At 63.6% G+C, this 18,309-nt stretch overlaps 2 protein-coding genes across 2 annotated transcripts in view; both read right to left on the reverse strand.

Moving 5' to 3' along the window:
• The window catches only part of FBRSL1 (fibrosin like 1), a 74,789-nt gene that overhangs the window by 35,874 nt on the left and 20,606 nt on the right, over positions 1–18,309 (reverse strand). Inside the window, 2 exon segments of the mRNA XM_077159518.1 lie at positions 9,294–9,329; positions 11,464–11,565. Of these exon segments, the coding sequence (XP_077015633.1) occupies positions 9,294–9,329; positions 11,464–11,565 (138 nt within the window).
• LOC143682117 (uncharacterized) overlaps positions 16,308–18,309 on the reverse strand; it is a 3,359-nt gene continuing 1,357 nt past the window's right edge. The window contains exon 4 of the mRNA XM_077159085.1: positions 16,308–18,305. Coding sequence (XP_077015200.1) covers positions 17,690–18,305 — 616 coding nt within the window. The 3' untranslated portion in view covers positions 16,308–17,689. The remainder of the gene's footprint in view (positions 18,306–18,309) is intronic.

Genomic DNA, 18,309 nt, shown 5'->3' on the forward strand with positions numbered 1-18,309 from the left:
ATTCGGGTTGGTGTTGATTAGTTTACTGGAATCATATAAAAAAGGAAACATTTTGGAGAAAGCTGGAGATTCTGAGAGAGCAGAGGACAACAGCACCACAGAACCACAAAGCAGAGGGTCCACCAGTCAGCGACTTCTGGAGACAAAGGAAAATGCCTCCCGGAGAGCTGGAGAGAAAGCCAGCAGAAGACGCAGTGTTCACCATGTGTCCTTCCAGCCGAGAGAAACCCTGAACATCATCGGCCTTCTTGAATCAAGGTATCTTTCCCTGAATGCCTTAATTTCTATAGCCCTGTTCCAACTGGGACAATTTCACAACCCCAGAAGTGTAAACTTGCAATTTATTAAATTCCCCTTTTTAAAAGCTGTTCCGTTTTTATTGTGTCCTGGCAGCTAGGAAACTGGAACAGGTGGGCAGGGCACTGCAGCCTCAGAGGACCAGGAGGCGCTAGGTGGGGGCTCCCAGGGGCTGGGGGCATCGCGGGTGCCACTATCCTCAGGCCCAGCACAGAGTCCCTTCCTCAGCGATGGGGAAACCGAGATGTGGCCCCAGAATCCTGATCTCAGCAGCTGCCGCTGTGGCTGAAACGGGGCCAAGGGCCCCTGCCGCCCTTCTAGCCTGCCTGCCATGGGGAGAGTGGGTGGATTCCCACAGCCCCCTTCTTGTTTCCTCAGCTAATTTGCTTTTTATGAGTGTTCAGGCTTTAAAGCACTAATTACCCAATTAACAAGCAATTAAGTCACAGCCAACAGAGCTCCGTGGGGCGCAAGTCCCGCTTAGCAAAGGGGTGCAGCTGGGCTGGCCCAGGGTGACCCTCTGGAGCCCCTGGAACCCTCTGGAACCCTCCAGTGCGCAGAGTCCGGCCTGGGCCTGCTGCGGCTGAGGGAGCCAACCCCCAGGCCTGCGAGCCGCGTGTGGAGGGCAGGTGCAGCGCCCAGGCCCCGGGGCACCGGGGCGGTGGCCCAGCCTGGGGCGAGCCCTCGGCCGGATAGGCGGCCACCACACGTGTCAGAGGCCGTTGGCTTCTCACAGGACGTGCACTCCTCACCCGACCTGGCCTCTGAGCTCCGCCTGCCTGGGCACTGCCGCAGCAGCTTCCCTTCAGTGGTGGTGGCCAGGGCAAGTGGGCGTGCCAGCAGGCTCCGACAGCCAGGTGGAAAGCACTGTCTCCCTCCCCCACACAGATGTGTTGGCAGGGACCAAACTCTCCCCAGAGCTGCCTCTGCGGGTCACAACAAAGGCACTATAAGCGCGGGGTGTCAGGGAGAACCAAAGGAAGTGCCGCCAGACCTCATGCAATCCTGGAATGTTCCGTCAGATATTCCGTCATGGAGCTGAAAACCTGATGCTCGGACTTAACCTTGTTCCACACCGACAGTTCATCTTTAACTTTTTCAGACTAGTTGGCTCTGGGTGCAGTGACTACCTGGAACACTGCCCACACCTGCCCGCCTCTACCAGACCCTCCCACTGATGGCACGCAGGATGCCCTGGGTGCTGGGCCTCTGCCCACATCTCGGGAGGGTGGGTATCTGCTCCCGTGCACCCGAGCAGTTCCTGTGGTGACCCTGTGGCGGACCTGCCCTCGGTGGGCCCCTCCTGGACTGCTCCCACGCCCCTCCTGCTGGGAGTCACTAACATCCCACCTCGTGGTCACTGCGGGTCAGAGGGCACCTCCTAATCCCTAGGGCCCTCCAGCCTCGCTGGCCTCTGAGCCATCCCAGCACGGCAGCCCCCCGTGTTCCCCCGCTGTCGTGCCATCTGCGCCGCGCCCTCCCCAGGAAGCCGCCGAGCAATTATTCTGTCCACGCGCTACCCTCGGGGCTCAGCGTGGCATGCGGTCTGCGGGAGGCGTGGAGTACATACCTGTGCAGCTGCAGCTGCCTGTGGGGGCAGGTGTGCACGCCCCGTGTCCGTGCCCAGCCGACAGCCCTCTGCGCCCCTCGCCTCTGCCCGCCATGCTGCAATAGCTAACGAGCCGCGTCGGGAAATGAATAAAAGATGGCCTAGCCCATGGCGCTGACCTTTCGCAGGGCTGGCATGCTAATACATTCTCATGTTGTCAAGCTCAAAGCGCTAACTGCCTTATGAATTATTTATCGACACAGAGAGTCTTAACCAGAAGCAGTGTTAACATTAATTCCTAACACCCGGTGTCGCCGCAGCCCTGCCTGCTCCACAGAACTGAATTCTGGTGCCTGGGGAGGGGGGGGCGGGCAGCTCAGCAGGGCACAGCAGCGGCTTCCGTCCAGCTGCCCGTGACCCCGGTGCCCACACTGCCTGGCAGTTCCCACCCAGGTGTCTCTGTGGGCCCCTCTCGGGGCTGGGCGGAAGCCTCGGTGTGGGGAAGGCAGCATGGGGGTGTCTGGCCTGCTCTGGGCTTGGCAGCTAGGGTCCCGTTGCAGTGCAGGTTCCCAGTCACGCAGTGAGGGACTTGTGGAGGGAGCCCTGGGCGCCTTCCTTACAGAGGGCTGGGTGCCCAGGCCAGGGGCCAGGCCAGGGAAGGTGGGGAGGTGCAGGGGGTCACAGGCACGGGGGCAGACAGGAGACAGCACTGGGATTCACTAAGGGCACCTCACCCTGATGTTGGGAAGGCCCAAGGCTTCCTGAGGCAGCCCAACAGGCACTGGCATCCCTGCCTCAGTGTTCTATATTCGAAAATGGGGACGATGACCTACAGGACTGCTGCCAGTCTGAGAAAAATAATGGGCAGTGGGGGGAGAGGAGAGCTTCGTAAGACTGCTAGAAAATACCAGAAAGCATGCAGCACTGCCACAGACAAGTGTTCTTTATGTATGCTCTAGTGACAGCATGTGTGTGCATGTGTGTGAGGGAGGCTGAGTGCAGGAAGGCCCCGTGTGCATGTGTGTAAGGGAGGCTGGGTACAGGAAGGCCCCGTGTGCATGTGTGTGAGGGAGGCTGGGTGCAGGGTAGAGGCCCCGTGTGCATGTGTGTGAGGGAGGCTGGGTGCAGGGTGGAGGCCCCGTGTGCATGTGTGTGAGAGAGGCTGGATGCAGGGTAGAGGCCCCGTGTGCATGTGTGTGAGGGAGGCTGGGTGCAGGAAGGCCCCGTGTGCATGTGTGTGAGGGAGGCTGGGTGCAGGGTGGAGGCCCCGTGTGCATGTGTGTGAGGGAGGCTGGGTGCAGGGTGGAGGCCCCGTGTGCATGTGTGTGAGAGAGGCTGGGTGCAGGGTGGAGGCCCCGTGTGCATGTGTGTGAGAGAGGCTGGATGCAGGGTAGAGGCCCCGTGTGCATGTGTGTGAGGGAGGCTGGGTACAGGAAGGCCCCGTGTGCATGTGTGTGAGGGAGGCTGGGTGCAGGGTGGAGGCCCCGTGTGCATGTGTGTGAGGGAGGCTGGGTGCAGGGTGGAGGCCCCGTGTGCATGTGTGTGAGAGAGGCTGGATGCAGGGTAGAGGCCCCGTGTGCATGTGTGTGAGAGAGGCTGGATGCAGGGTAGAGGCCCCGTGTGCATGTGTGTGAGGGAGGCTGGGTGCAGGGTAGAGGCCCCGTGTGCATGTGTGTGAGGGAGGCTGGGTACAGGAAGACCCCGTGTGCATGTGTGTGAGGGAGGCTGGGTGCAGGGTGGAGGCCCCGTGTGCATGTGTGTGAGGGAGGCTGGGTACAGGAAGGCCCCGTGTGCATGTGTGTGAGGGAGGCTGGGTGCAGGGTGGAGGCCCCGTGTGCATGTGTGTGAGGGAGGCTGGGTACAGGAAGGCCCCGTGTGCATGTGTGTGCATGTGTGTGAGGAAGGCTGGATGAAGGGTGGAGGCCCCGTGTGCATGTGTGTGAGGGAGGCTGGGTACAGGAAGGCCCCGTGTGCATGTGTGTGAGGGAGGCTGGGTGCAGGGTAGAGGCCCCGTGTGCATGTGTGTGAGGGAGGCTGGGTGCAGGGTAGAGGCCCCGTGTGCATGTGTGTGAGGGAGGCTGGGTGCAGGGTGGAGGCCCCGTGTGCATGTGTGTGAGAGAGGCTGGATGCAGGGTAGAGGCCCCGTGTGCATGTGTGTGAGGGAGGCTGGGTACAGGAAGGCCCCGTGTGCATGTGTGTGAGGGAGGCTGGGTGCAGGGTGGAGGCCCCGTGTGCATGTGTGTGAGGGAGGCTGGGTACAGGAAGGCCCCGTGTGCATGTGTGTGCATGTGTGTGAGGCAGGCTGGATGAAGGGTGGAGGCCCCGTGTGCATGTGTGTGAGGGAGGCTGGGTACAGGAAGGCCCCGTGTGCATGTGTGTGAGGGAGGCTGGGTGCAGGGTAGAGGCCCCGTGTGCATGTGTGTGAGGGAGGCTGGGTGCAGGGTGGAGGCCCCGTGTGCATGTGTGTGAGGGAGGCTGGGTGCAGGAAGGCCCCGTGTGCATGTGTGTGAGGGAGGCTGGGTGCAGGGTGGAGGCCCCGTGTGCATGTGTGTGAGAGAGGCTGGATGCAGGGTAGAGGCCCCGTGTGCATGTGTGTGAGAGAGGCTGGGTGCAGGGTGGAGGCCCCGTGTGCATGTGTGTGAGAGAGGCTGGATGCAGGGTGGAGGCCCCGTGTGCATGTGTGTGAGGGAGGCTGGGTGCAGGGTGGAGGCCCCGTGTGCATGTGTGTGAGGGAGGCTGGGTACAGGAAGGCCCCGTGTGCATGTGTGTGAGGGAGGCTGGGTGCAGGGTAGAGGCCCCGTGTGCATGTGTGTGAGGGAGGCTGGGTGCAGGGTGGAGGCCCCGTGTGCATGTGTGTGAGGGAGGCTGGGTGCAGGAAGGCCCCGTGTGCATGTGTGTGAGGGAGGCTGGGTGCAGGGTGGAGGCCCCGTGTGCATGTGTGTGAGAGAGGCTGGATGCAGGGTAGAGGCCCCGTGTGCATGTGTGTGAGGGAGGCTGGGTACAGGAAGGCCCCGTGTGCATGTGTGTGAGGGAGGCTGGGTGCAGGGTGGAGGCCCCGTGTGCATGTGTGTGAGGGAGGCTGGGTACAGGAAGGCCCCGTGTGCATGTGTGTGCATGTGTGTGAGGGAGGCTGGATGAAGGGTGGAGGCCCCGTGTGCATGTGTGTGAGGGAGGCTGGGTACAGGAAGGCCCCGTGTGCATGTGTGTGAGGGAGGCTGGGTGCAGGGTAGAGGCCCCGTGTGCATGTGTGTGAGGGAGGCTGGGTGCAGGGTGGAGGCCCCGTGTGCATGTGTGTGAGGGAGGCTGGGTGCAGGGTAGAGGCCCCGTGTGCATGTGTGTGAGGGAGGCTGGGTGCAGGGTGGAGGCCCCGTGTGCATGTGTGTGAGGGAGGCTGGGTGCAGGGTGGAGGCCCCGTGTGCATGTGTGTGAGGGAGGCTGGGTGCAGGGTGGAGGCCCCGTGTGCATGTGTGTGAGGGAGGCTGGGTGCAGGGTGGAGGCCCCGTGTGCATGTGTGTGAGGGAGGCTGGGTGCAGGGTGGAGGCCCCGTGTGCATGTGTGTGAGGGAGGCTGGGTGCAGGGTAGAGGCCCCGTGTGCATGTGTGTGAGGGAGGCTGGGTACAGGAAGGCCCCGTGTGCATGTGTGTGAGGGAGGCTGGGTGCAGGGTGGAGGCCCCGTGTGCATGTGTGTGAGGGAGGCTGGGTGCAGGGTAGAGGCCCCGTGTGCATGTGTGTGAGGGAGGCTGGGTGCAGGGTGGAGGCCCCGTGTGCATGTGTGTGAGGGAGGCTGGGTGCAGGGTGGAGGCCCCGTGTGCATGTGTGTGAGGGAGGCTGGGTACAGGGTGGAGGCCCCATGTGCATGTGTGTGAGGGAGGCTGGGTGCAGGGTAGAGGCCCCGTGTGCATGTGTGTGAGGGAGGCTGGGTGCAGGGTAGAGGCCCCGTGTGCATGTGTGTGAAGGAGGCTGGGTGCAGGGTAGAGACCCCGTGTGCATGTGTGTGAGGGAGGCTGGGTGCAGGGTAGAGGCCCCGTGTGCATGTGTGTGAGGGAGGCTGGGTGCAGGGTGGAGGCCCCGTGTGCATGTGTGTGAGGGAGGCTGGGTGCAGGGTGGAGGCCCTGTGTGCATGTGTGTAAGGAAGGCTGAGTGCAGGGTGGAGGCCCCAAGTTCATGTGTGTGAGGGAGGCTGGATGAAGGGTGGAGGCCCCGTGTGCATGTGTGTGCATGTGTGTGAGGGAGGCTGGGTACAAGGCAGAGGCCCTGTGTGCATGTGTGTGTGTGAGGAAGGCTTGGTGCAGGGAGGAGGCCCCGTGTGTAGGTTCCTGCATCATGGAATCACTGGTTTTGGGGCCTGGGCGCCGGGGGAGCAGGCGGAGGGGGGCCTCACAGTGGGAGGGGCCCTAGGGGTCTGAAGTGGGGCTGGGGAGGGGCTTGGGGCAGGGAGGATGGCTCAGAGCCTGGGCCAGGGGAGGGTATTGGCCATGTCCAGCCCCTGAGGCGAGCTCAGGCGTGGTGGCTGAGCCGGGGGTCTTGTCCCTCAGGGCCACAGCCCAGGCAGGTGCCTCTGCTGGCACTGCCCCTATATGGGCAGCAGAGTGCTGATGGGGCACCCCACAATAAGACCCTCAGGTTAGCAGGTACATCGGGTACCACGAGTACAACCAGCAGCATCATTCTCACTGTCCGGCTAGCACAGGCCCCTTCCAGAACATGTCACATGGCCGGGCCTGCCAGCGGGAGTCGCAAATGCTCACTTCTCTTAGATAAAGGAAACCCCGAGTCTGCTGCTTTTGCAGGAAATGGATCATCACACCCTTGGCTTCCACAACCAAATTAAAAAATTACTCCCTAATTTCATGGCACTAACAAGCATGTGCTGATGGCTGGGCAGGCTGTGCCAGCTTCTGTGCAGAGGCTGTTGAGAGCGAGTGTAGTGGGACCTGCTGGGAAAGAAGGTCAGCAAGGTGAAGGCACGTTCACGCCCAGTCTGTAAAACCAGGCCCACCGCCTGCACCCCCTGCAGCCCTGCCTGGCTGTGCTCACGGCCCCGACCGTGACGCAGGCTGCGGGAAGGGGGTACACATGCCACATGTGACGCCTACGGTGGACGCCATGTGGTCAGACACCCCCATACATGTGTGCACCCCACCCTGAGTGCCCACAAAACCAGAGAAGCCCACGGCAGCACACACAGACACACAGGCACAGAGACACAGAGACACACAGACACACGGACACAGGCACATGGGCACACAGACACACAGATGCAAGCACACAGACACACAGACGCAGGTACACGGACACACAGACACAGTAACACGGGCACACAGACACAGAGACGCAGGCACACAGGCACACAGACACACAGACGCAGGCACACGGACACACAGACACGGGAACACGGGTACACAGAGACACAGACATGGGCACACAGGCACACAGACACACAGATGCAGGCACACGGGCACACAGACACACAGACGCAGGCACACGGGCACACAGACACAGGCACACAGGTACACAGACATGGGCACACGGGCACACAGACACACAGACACGGGCACACAGACACACAGACGCAGGTACACGGACACACAGACACAGGAACACAGGCACACAGACACATAGACACAGGCACACAGACACATAGACACAGGCACACGAGCACACAGACACACAGACGCGGGCACACGGGCACACAGACACACAGACACGGGCACACAGACACACAGACGCAGGTACACGGACACACAGACACAGGAACACAGGCACACAGACACATAGACACAGGCACACGAGCACACAGACACACAGACGCGGGCACACAGGCACACAGACACACAGATGCGGGCACACAGACACACAGACGTGGGCACACACACGGTCCCGCCCCCCCAATCCCACTGCGCCCAGTAGCCTGTGCAGACCAGCAGCTGGCAGGCAGGTTCTGGGCGTCCTCGGGAAACGCGCGCCATGGTTGTCTGAGGAAGATGGCCTCATGTGACAGAAGGGTCTCCATGACATGGCCCGAGGACCCCACAGTGAACGGGAAAGAACTGCCCCGCCACGGGACAGCCACCCCCTCAAGCCCGCAATGCAGCACCCGGGCGTGCACAGGGCCGCCATGCGCCGCGTGTGATGGGGCTTCCCATGGCTGCTACATTGGGCGTGTGGGACCCACAATTGTGCCCCGACCTGGCGCAGGCCCAGCAACAGCTCCTGGCTGCAGTCCTGATGGCGCTTCCCCCCAGTGCCCACGAGCAGACGTGGCTGGCAGGGACAGACCGCTGTCAGGGCGTGAAGCCTCACAGCCCCACACCTCCCCTGTCTGGCAGCCTGGCCTGGAGCGCAGGGTGAGGACCCCGGGCGCACAGGGCCCTGCTCTTCCACCGCCACAGGTGCTGTGGGCTGGGTGAATGGGGCTGTGGGCACTCCACGAGAGCTCGCGGCACTTAGAGCAGGCAGCAGCGCGTGGGAATGAGGCAGGTGGAGTCCCAGCCCCCGCCATGCGCTGAAGTGGGCTGTGGGCTGTAAATCTGCAGGAAAGGCTTTCATGGAGCGCTGGTACCATGGCGTTGTTTGTCTCTCCCGACGATTAAGGGGCCAAGAGGAGAGAGTGGGGGCTGAGTCTGAGTTGCTGAAGAGCCAGGACAGGGCCAGGGCAAGGGCCATGTGCCAGGGAGGGGGACCTCTTACCCTGGCCCTCCCCCTGCCAATGCTGGGCCCAGTGGTGCAGCCCGGTCCCCTCCCCGCCTCAGCCCAGGTGCCAGCAAGCCAGCTGCAGGCAGCAGGTGCTCAGGAAGCCCCAGAGCCCCAGAAGGAGCCAGGCTGGAAGACAACGGGAGGCTTAGTAGGAAGCAGACCCCAAAGGGAGCTGTGGGGGACATGCGAGATCATCAAACTCCCATGTGCAGACACAGCCTCGATGCTTCTGTGTGCACAGAAGCCCAGGCATGCCAGCCCAGCACTCTCACGGCCACGCAACACCCACGTGGCCCGAGCTCCACCATGCAAACACAAGGCCTCCATGTAAGCCCCCATGTGCCATCCCAGGGCCCAGCACCAGGAGGGGCTCCCTTCACACCTGTCTGCCCATCCCAGCTCACCGAGGACCTGAGCTGCTCGCTCCCTGCAGCCCGAGGCCCGCAGTTTATAGGCCCCCAACATGCTTCCAGTGCTCCCCAGCAGAGGCCAAGCCTGCAGGATACCCTACTCTGCCCGCTGGGGCAGGATGCCAGCCCAGAGGCCCCTTCCTGGGGGCCAATGCATTGGTCCCATGGACGGGTCAGTGAGCATGCCTCCCCACCTCATGACTAGAAGCCAGAGCCACCCCCAGAGCCTCTCGCCCATGAGACAGGATCTGGGAGGGTCGGGAGTCTCTCCAAGTGGGGGCCCCTGCAGCCTGCCGAGGCGCTGGCCCAGGATGACGAAGGGGGAGGGGCTGAACACTCACAGAGTAGCCTCTTCCCGAGACCGCCTGCGTCGAGCTCTGCGGGAAGAAGCACAGGAGGGTCAGTGCCAGGCAGCCACCAGCACCCACCCCAGCCCATGACCCCGACTTGGGCCATACAGCCTGCACCTGACGGATACAGTGTTCCTCCCCTGACAGTCCAGTGCCTGGCCCAGGGGTGGTGGGCCCAGGGCAGATAGGCTCAGGGCAGGTGGGCCCAGGGGCGGGCAGGTGGGCCCAGGGGCGGGCAGGTGGACGCAGGGGCGGGTACTATGAGGCTTCTAGCGGCACCAGGTCAGATTCAGGAGATAGGTAGGGCCCAGCACCGCGCTGGCAGAGCCCTGAAAATCCCCCCAGGGCTGGGCTTGCAGAACACAAGGCCCTGCTGGGTCACTTCCACCAGGGAGCAGGACAAGGCCAGGACCAGCAGGCTGTCCCCACAGGTGCGTGTTTACCTGCACGGCAGCCTCCTGAAAGTAGGAAAGGCCTGCCCCACCCAGAGCCTGAGCTTCAGTCAACCCTCCCTGCCCCAGCCTCCCCAGGGGAGGACCAGCAGATGCCCTACTAGTCAGGGAGGGCTTCCTGGAGGAAGCTGGGCAATAGAGAGGCCATGCACAGTAGGGGCCATGGAGGGCAATGCCCCACAGTGCTGGATGAGTTGCTCTAGCTTGAATGCGGACCACAGACCTAATGGGGAGAAGCTAGAGGCACAAGGCACGCAAGGACAGGGTCTTGGCCAGCTGTGCAGGGAGACTGCTGGGGCTCCCAGAGCCAGCACTGAGCCCCCACGCCCTCCAGGACATGTCAGGGGCCCTGAATGACAGGTGGTGGCCACCTTCCCAGGAGCTGGGCATGCAGAGGGGAGGCAGCAAAGAGGCAGGACTGAGATTTGCCAGCTGGACACACAGACAGGGTCTGGTGCCTGACTGGGTGAAGAAGGGGGAGACAGGGCGAGTGTGGGGGCACCGTCCTGCCATCGGCATGGGGGTTCTCGGCTGAGACATGCAAGCGACCCACAGATGAGGTGCAGGAAGCGGCTGGGTGGTCTCGAGGAGCTGGTGGGGTGAGGACTGGGGTTGGGGGGGCCCTGGGGATTGAATTTAGGAGCTTCAGCCCTGTGTCACGGGGGAGGGTGCTTGGCAGGAAGCGGGGCTCTGGGCGGGAAGGGGCTCTCCCCCCGCAGCCTCAGGTGGAGGCCCTGCTTGTGGACCAGCCCTGGGCCAGCAGCTGCTGCCATACCCGTGCAGGCCCCAGTTATCGGCCTTTGCCCATCTAGTGGCCGCAAGGCCGGGAGCAGGCAATTCTGCGCACGCAGCGGCCCCTCCACTGAGGCCTCCATTTAAGCGACAATGAGGCGACCTGCTGGGTTTAGTGCTGTGGAAACCATCTCAGCTCCGCTGCCACTCCTGGAGCTTCGGGTCAGGGCCTCTTCCCAGAGTGGTGGCACGCTCCTCCCGGCAGCCCCCCGTGACTGCTGCACCCAGGCCAGGAGTCGAGTCCAGTGAGGGAGGCGGTGGGTACCCATGGCCCTGACCCACCCACCCGGCCTGCACTCCCGGCTTCAGGGTGGCTCCCCCAGCCCCTGTGTCCTAGGATTGCATGCTGGGCTGGTGGGCCCCACTCAGGAGCTGGGCCGGGCACTGCCCCTCGCCCACCCAGCCAATCTGAAGTGTGAGCCCCATGGGCTTCAGAGATGGCCAGCAAGGCGTCCTCAGGGTCCTGCCCTGAAGCCCCTAAATGGCCCTGGGCGACCCTGAGACTGGTGACTGTCCAGGACCTGCCGGGCTGGTCCTGGAGCTTCCAGGTCACACCAGGTGCCCATGCTCCACCCCAGGGCTTGGGACTCAGGACCCCTTTCCGGGGACCCTGAGGAGTGCCTCCTGCCTCGGGGTGGAGGCCCCATGTGCACCTCAGGCTCCATGTAAAGAAGGCCTGGGGCCTGGGGGCCAGGACCGTGCCCTGATGCAGCCCAGCCCCTCCCGCGGGCCCGAGCACCCCGACCAACAGCCCACATGCACCTCACCTCCCTACCCCTGCCCCATGGTCACAGTGGGTCCTTGCACAGGGTGCCAGCATGGAGATACCCCTGCGCCTTGGCGAGGGCAAGCTGCTCACTGCTCCCCGGACTCTGGCAGGGGGCTCGCTGCGGGGCTCAGCAGTGGCTGGTACTCACGTCGCTGAGCTGGTCCCGGGAGCTGCTCCGCCGGGAGCTAGTGGCTTCGCGGACGCTGTCATCATCACTGTTCTGGTCCCCTTTGGCCACAGCAAGCTTCACCTGGGGATGGGGAGATGAATCTCAGACTCCAGAACGGCTCGTGTGCACCAGAGAGCCGTTGGCCAGAGCCACTGTGCAGGGGCATGGGCGACCAAGTCCCCAGGGGCGCCCTTCCAGGGCTCCCTGACCCCCTGTGTCCAGGCCGACCCCACAGCCCATGGGATTTGCTCCAGGGTGGGGTTTGCACCCATGCAACAGTGCCCTCTAGGGCAGCAGTGAAGGGTACCCTCCACCCCTGCTGGCCATCAGGGGGCCAGTGTCCTTCCTGCTGTGAGGGGGATGCCTGGAAGACCAAGGGGCCCAAACAGCACGAGGACGGCTCAGCACGGCCTCGCTTCTTCCAGACCTGCCCAGCAGGGTCGTCCCTCCAGCCCGTGGCCCCTCCAGCCCAGGCGGGGTAGGCATGGGCAGCCAGTGGGACCGGCCACTCGCTCTGCCGTGTGACTGCGTGGCAGCGCGGCCCTAGGCTGGGTCCTCAGCTTGCTGCCCTTGGTTTCATCCTCTGTAAAATGGAGCTGATCCTCCCCTGCTCCCCGCCCGCCCCAGCACTCCCCTCCTGGCTGGCAGGCAGCACAGGCAGCAGGCACTGTCCTCAGTCATTTAACCTTCACGACATCCCTGAGCAGATCATCTTCATAGCCGTTTCACAGATGAGGAAACCGTGGTCCCGAGAGGTGGCGGGAGGCCTCAAGACTCACATGCGACAAGGCTGGCTTGGGACCCAGAGCATCATGTGTGTGCTTTAACATTCCATTTACAAACACCTTCAGACTTGCACAAGGTTAAGGGTAAGTCACACACGCCACAGCCTTTCCCCCAAGTGCTTCCAAGAAAGAGCCACCATCTCAGAGAACTGCACACAGCCTGCCCTGGGCTGATCCTGGCCCAGGTCTCACAGGTGACCCCCGCTGTGGCGGACCTCCCCGCGGAGGGCAGCTCACAGGCCCTGTCCACGGCTGGCGCTGTCCTGGGGTCCCTGAGCAAAGACGTCCCTCAGCCACTCCGATGGACTCCCTACATGCCCTGGGTTCCTGCAGTAGTCTCAGCAGCTCTTGGCGACTACATTTGTCACTGTGGCACCTGAAAAAGGCCCCTCAGGACCAACCCACATGGGGGGCTTCCAAGGGCCCTGGAAGGCTGCGGGGCATGGCCACAGCATGAGGGGCTGGACCCTGCACCCCCAAATGTGGGAGCCTCTGCTACAGGGTCTTGAACCTCTGGCAGGGGAGGTCCCAGGAAGGGGTGGGGTAGGCAGGCGCCCCCAGAGAGGGGAGAGTAAACGGCACCAGGGCCACCAAGGGAGCCCCCCGCCTCCCAGGGCACCATCCCTCCTCTCAACCGACCGCAGAGGAGTGGGGGCCGGGACAGGCAGGGCTGGGGACTGTACCGCGCCGGGTTCCAGGGGAAGCACCTCCACCCAAGGGGGGCAGGGCGGCCTTGACCTATGGGAGCAGGACCCCCAGGCGTGGGGGTGAGGGTGCTACCAGATGACAGCAACCAGCTCAAGAATGCCTGAAAATCCAATGGTGGGCTCTCGGGAGCTGGAGGTGGGGGGAAGGGAGAGGAGGTGGCCCCGGATCCCCGGGGGGCTGGTGGAGGGCACCTTGAGCAGGCACGCAGGACCAGCAGTTGGAGGTGTGTCGGTACCGAGGCCCCCGCCGCCCAGATGGGGGCAGCTCTCAGCACCCTTGCAGCATCGCATAGGGACCCCAGCCCCGCTGACGGCCCCTCTGGGCTGGCGTGGGAAGGTGGGGACAGGAGCAGGAGTTTGGGGCACAAGAACAGGGCACAGGGCCTGCAGGCTCCCTGCAGGGGGATTCCAAGGCGCTCAGGGGGCCCGTGCCGCCCTGCCACCATCGTCCAGACCAGAGCCTCAGTGGCAGCATCAACCACTAGCTCTGCACGCGCCCCGTTCGGCTCCTGTGCATCACTGGCTGCGCTGACCAGCCCACGTGTGTCCCTGTGCCCCACGGAGGGGCGTGTGGCCACCAGAGGCACACCTCCCTGCAGGCGACGCGCTCCTCAGAACGCACTTCACCGGCAGCTTTGCACCAAGAACCTGTCCACCCATGGGGTGTTGTGGTTGCGAGGAACAAAGGGGCTCCATTACCCTCCCCTCCCGGCGTGGGGACAGTGTGGCTGGCTCCTGCTCTCTCTCTATTCCTTTATCCCTCCAGCTGTGGAGTCCCTCAGTTCTGTGGATGTTTTAAAAAAAAACAACTCTTGCTTCTGTTCCTTTTCTCTACTGCTTGTTTTCTAGTCCTTTAATCTCCGTGCAAACACTGTGCTGCCCTCCTTCACTGTCCCCTCCTAGCTCTCGGCCCCCTCTTTCCCACCATGAGCAGCAGGCGCACCCGCTTTCCCTGAGTGTTGTTTTGGTTGCAGCCCCCAGTTCTGGTGCCGCACCCCGCTACCACGGGTGTGTCTTCTCACCCCCTGTGAAATCCAGGTCACAAAGACTCAGGGCTGGAAGCCAAGGCCTTGCCAGGACAGCAGGTGGAAGGTGAGGGCGGCATCCGGGCTCCGGGCCGGCCTGCCGAGATGGGGAAGCAACCCGAGGCCCGTGGCAGCCACGTGGCCGATGGCAGGCGGTGAGGAAGGCCCGTGACGGTGCAGTGTGGGGACAATATGCGGGACAGCCCACCCGGCTGGGGGTGCCAGCAAGGGGCCCCACGGGCTCCAAAGGCAGCACAGAGGCACGTGGAGTGCCTCAGGGACAACCCCAGAGGCTGTACGCTGGCTGCCGGCAGGAGGGGTCGATGCAAGGGTTAAAGAAACTGTCACTAGACATGCCAGGCCTGTCGCTGCTGCTGGTGGGCGTGGAGGGGCAGGCCCACCAGACTCCCTGCAGGGCCAAGCGGTCATGCAGCAGGCCGCACGAGGACCCCGTGAGGGCCCACCCCTCGGACCTCTGGCCTCTCTCCTGGGTGCCAGGCGCCAGCCACACCCCCTCTGCTCCCCACTCCAGTCGCTGTCCCCACTGTACCTGCTGTCCCCCGGCCCCTCTGCCTGAGCACACTCCTCCTCCAGCCACACGCCCTCCACCCCCCAACCCAGCCACCACCACCCTCTCTGAGCACACTTGTCGGCGGCACTCTGCTCTGTCACCAGGACATGAGCTCCGAGGGCGGCCTGCGCTCCTAGGACAGCACAGGCATGGGTACTGCTTGCAAAATCCCCACCGAGTGAGGCACCAGAAACAGTCCACACCGCCTCACCCACCTGGAGCACAGGCAGTTCCCCACAGGGGTCGAGGCATTTTGGAGGGAACTGTTAGGATTTAAGTGTGGGCACGAACTCACCGTGAAAGCACACACACAGAAAAGGCACACGTGCACACATGCACACACTGGGATACGTGGTGCAAAGGCAAAGGCCCACCCATCCCCACCTGTCCTAGACAGTTCTGAGGGGCCACTCTAGCAGCCAAAGGACTGGTCAAGGTTGCCGCTGGGCCTGCTCCTGGCTGCCCCTCCTCCCAGAGGCACAGGGGACACCCCGAGGTCATGTGCTGCAGGCCCTCCCTCCTGCCGACCATCCCAGCCCAGCCCTTGTGCGTGGCTGATGGTAGACAGAGCAGAGACGAGATCAGCTGCTGCTGCCCCCCAGGGCTGTGTGTGGCAGGATGGCAGAGGCACCTGCACGCAGCCAGGACCCCTGGCAGGGGGCAGCCTAGTCTGGGCGGGTGGGGGTCGCTGGAGGAGCCCCTGCAGGCCATGGCTCTCGGGAGGTGCTGCAGGGCAGGGCATTGCGGCCACAGGGGCCCAGGCTCAGGCTCCGGCTCCAGCAGGGCCTAGCCAGGGAGGCATTCCATGCTGAGACCCCTCCAGGACCAGCAGACCAGGAGCAAACCAGCCCTGCCCCCACCACCCTCAGCCTCGGGGCCCAGACCACCAGAGTGGCCCAAGGCCACAGGGCTTTCCCAAGTTAGAACAAGCCGCCCATGCTGGAAAACCACCAAACCCACCCACAAACCCAGATTTCCAGCCATTCTTTTCAAAGCTCCAACCAGGTAGGGCCCTGTTCCCACTGGGTGAAGGCCGGCACGCAGGGCTGAGGCAAGGGCCCAGCCATGCCCACGGCCCCCGTCTGTGCTGCATGTGGCCCCAAGATTCCACATAGTGGTCAGCCTGCACTCTCGGCTCAGAGGACTCAGCACTGGTCTCCGGAGCAGCTTCGCACGAGTTGGCAATCAAGGCTGGGCATGTGGGAGCAGGTTTGGGGCCCAGGACCCAGGTCATTGCTGCTCTTACACGGGGTTACTGTGTTGGACGCAGGTCCTTCTGGGGTCTCAATCTGGGAAGAAGTGGGGCGCCAGCCATACCCCAGCCTGAGCACCCAGGCCCAGCGAGGCCTCCCGGAGCCAGACCACTTGCCCCAGCCCAGGGCAGTACCACAGCCGCCCACACCTCTGTACAGACGCATGCGCTGAGCAGCTCCCGCAGGCATTCCTGGCCCTGGCTCCTGCCGTAGCCCACGGGGTGCAGGGCCACGTGCCAAGCGGTCTCGACTCTCTCCACCCTCTGCTGCTGGCTGGACACAAGGAGCAGTAAGGGCCTGCAGCAGGGTGGTCCCTGGGCCGCCCTGCCCAGATAGAGAGGGGAGGGACCCCACCTGCACTTCCCACGCCCCCTCCCTACTGCTGTGACTGGAGGGCAGCTCGACTCCTGGGAGACCCGTGTCCCCACTGGGTTTGTGGCACCCCCACCCCCACCCTCAGGCAGACCCCTCCCTAGGCTAACAGGAGATGGGCAGGCAGGCCCTGAGCGCCACGAGGAGCAGAGTGGAGGGACACAAGAATGGACTCTTCCCAGCTTGCCAACTTTCTTCCATCAGTTTAATGAATTGAGATAAATCCAGATGCAATAAAAAAACATTTGTGGGAATAAATCAGTACACATAAGACAGATGCTCACCTGTTTAAATTACAAATGCTAATGCAATTATAAAAAATAACGGCACAGTATTTATTTTATTTAATCAAAAAATAAATCCCGCACTTCCAGGAGGGTGACCCTCAGAGAGCACCAGACGCCTGTGGGCAGAGCCCCCGCCCCAACGTAGGCTTGGGACAGCCCAGGCTGAGCGGGCACGTTGGTGTGTGTGCCGCTGGCGGCTGCAGGGCCTGGGGGTCTGCTGGGGACAGACCTCACAGCTGAACTGAGGCAGAGCTGGCACAGTCTGTGGAGGCCAGGGGTCCTTGGGAAACAGTTGGGCCCGAACAGCAGCCCCCAGGGAAAGGGTCACACACTCCTCCCTGCAAGGAGAACCAGGTCTAATGCTGTCGCCCCAGTAACTGGAGGTGCTCTCCTGGAGGGCCAGAGATGGACCTGCAGGAGAGCTCTGGGGAGACCTCTGGGAGAGGAAGGGGTACCCTGGCAGCCCCCCAGCAGACGCCCCAAGGACCTTGGCCTCGGGGGAGGTGGCACCTTGGGGCATGGTGGGAGCGTGAGCCCCTCATGCAGCCAGACGGCGCTCACGAAGGCAGAAGTGGCCCTGGTGGTGGGCCCCTGCAGCAGCGCCTGTAGAAGCAGGACGCAGAGGTCCTGGGCGATGTGCAGGAGTGGACTGCTCGAGTCTCAGGGATCGAGGGCCAGGTCACGCCACCCCAGGAGTGGGGGCGCAGGTGCCTGCTGGCAGTATGGGGCCCACAGAGTGAGACCTGCCCCGGATATGCAGGTGCACACACACACTAGGCAGCACGGCTGAGGCAGGCGGACACGGAGGCAGACACATGAGACTACAGTGGCAACTTAGAGGCACAGACGAAGCAGAGCGCCCTCTGAGCCACATCCTTGCACAGCTGTCCCCTCTCCCTGGGGCAAACACTCCACGGGCCGTGTACACTTCAGTGGACACTGGGCCTACAGGCTGCAAGCTCTCTGGGGAGTGCCTCATCTCCCTGCACATGGCCCCAGCCTGGGCTGTGACCCCAGGGTAGGCTCCCACCTCATATGCTCTGGGCAGCTCAGTTTTCAAGAGCCCACGGGCAGGCCCTGTCTGGAGAAGGCCTCAGTCCAGTCCAGCAGAGCTTCTGGGCCTTGTGGAGAGGGCTGCCCGGCACACAGCCTGCATGTGGAGGTGGTCTGGAAAGCGCAGCCAGGCAGGTGGCACCAGGAGGGCATCAAGCCCCAGGGCTCACAGACGGGGCCTGGCGGTCCACACCTGGGGTGGAGGGTCGAGTCCGGCGCGGCCTCAGGGGCCGGCAGGGATGGCTCAGAGCCAGGAGGGAGAGCCGGGGTGGACGGGCCTGAACCAAGTCCAACAGGGACCGCTGCGGCTGGCATGGGTACCCCAGGAGCGGCCGGCGGCGGGGTGGGCCAGGATGCCCCAGGAGCGAGGGCCGCTCTGGGATTTGAAGCAGCGGCCGGGGTTTGCAGAGCTGACTTGGGCCCAGCAGAGACCGGAGGGGCCGGCAGGGCTGGCCCGGCCCCAGGAGTGGCCGCTTTCGTTGGCATGGCTGCCCCAGGCCCATGAGAGGCCGCTTGGGTTGGCGGGGCTGCCGCAGGCCCATGAGTGGCCGCTTGGGCTCCTGAGGGGACTTGACTAACTGCTGGGGCTGCCCAAGTCCCAGCAGGGAGCGCCGGGGACGGCTGGGCTGGCCCAGGAGGGATCTCTGGGGCTGACAGCGTGGACATGGAGGAAGGGGTGCCTGCCGGGGGCAGCAGCACTGACCAGCAAGGGAGGTGGGGGGCCAGCGGTGTGGACACAGGGCAAGGAGTGATCGTGGGGGCTGGCAATGCG

This window comes from Tamandua tetradactyla, chromosome 5 (assembly GCF_023851605.1).
Source record: "Tamandua tetradactyla isolate mTamTet1 chromosome 5, mTamTet1.pri, whole genome shotgun sequence".
Taxonomy (NCBI): Eukaryota; Metazoa; Chordata; class Mammalia; order Pilosa; family Myrmecophagidae; genus Tamandua; species Tamandua tetradactyla.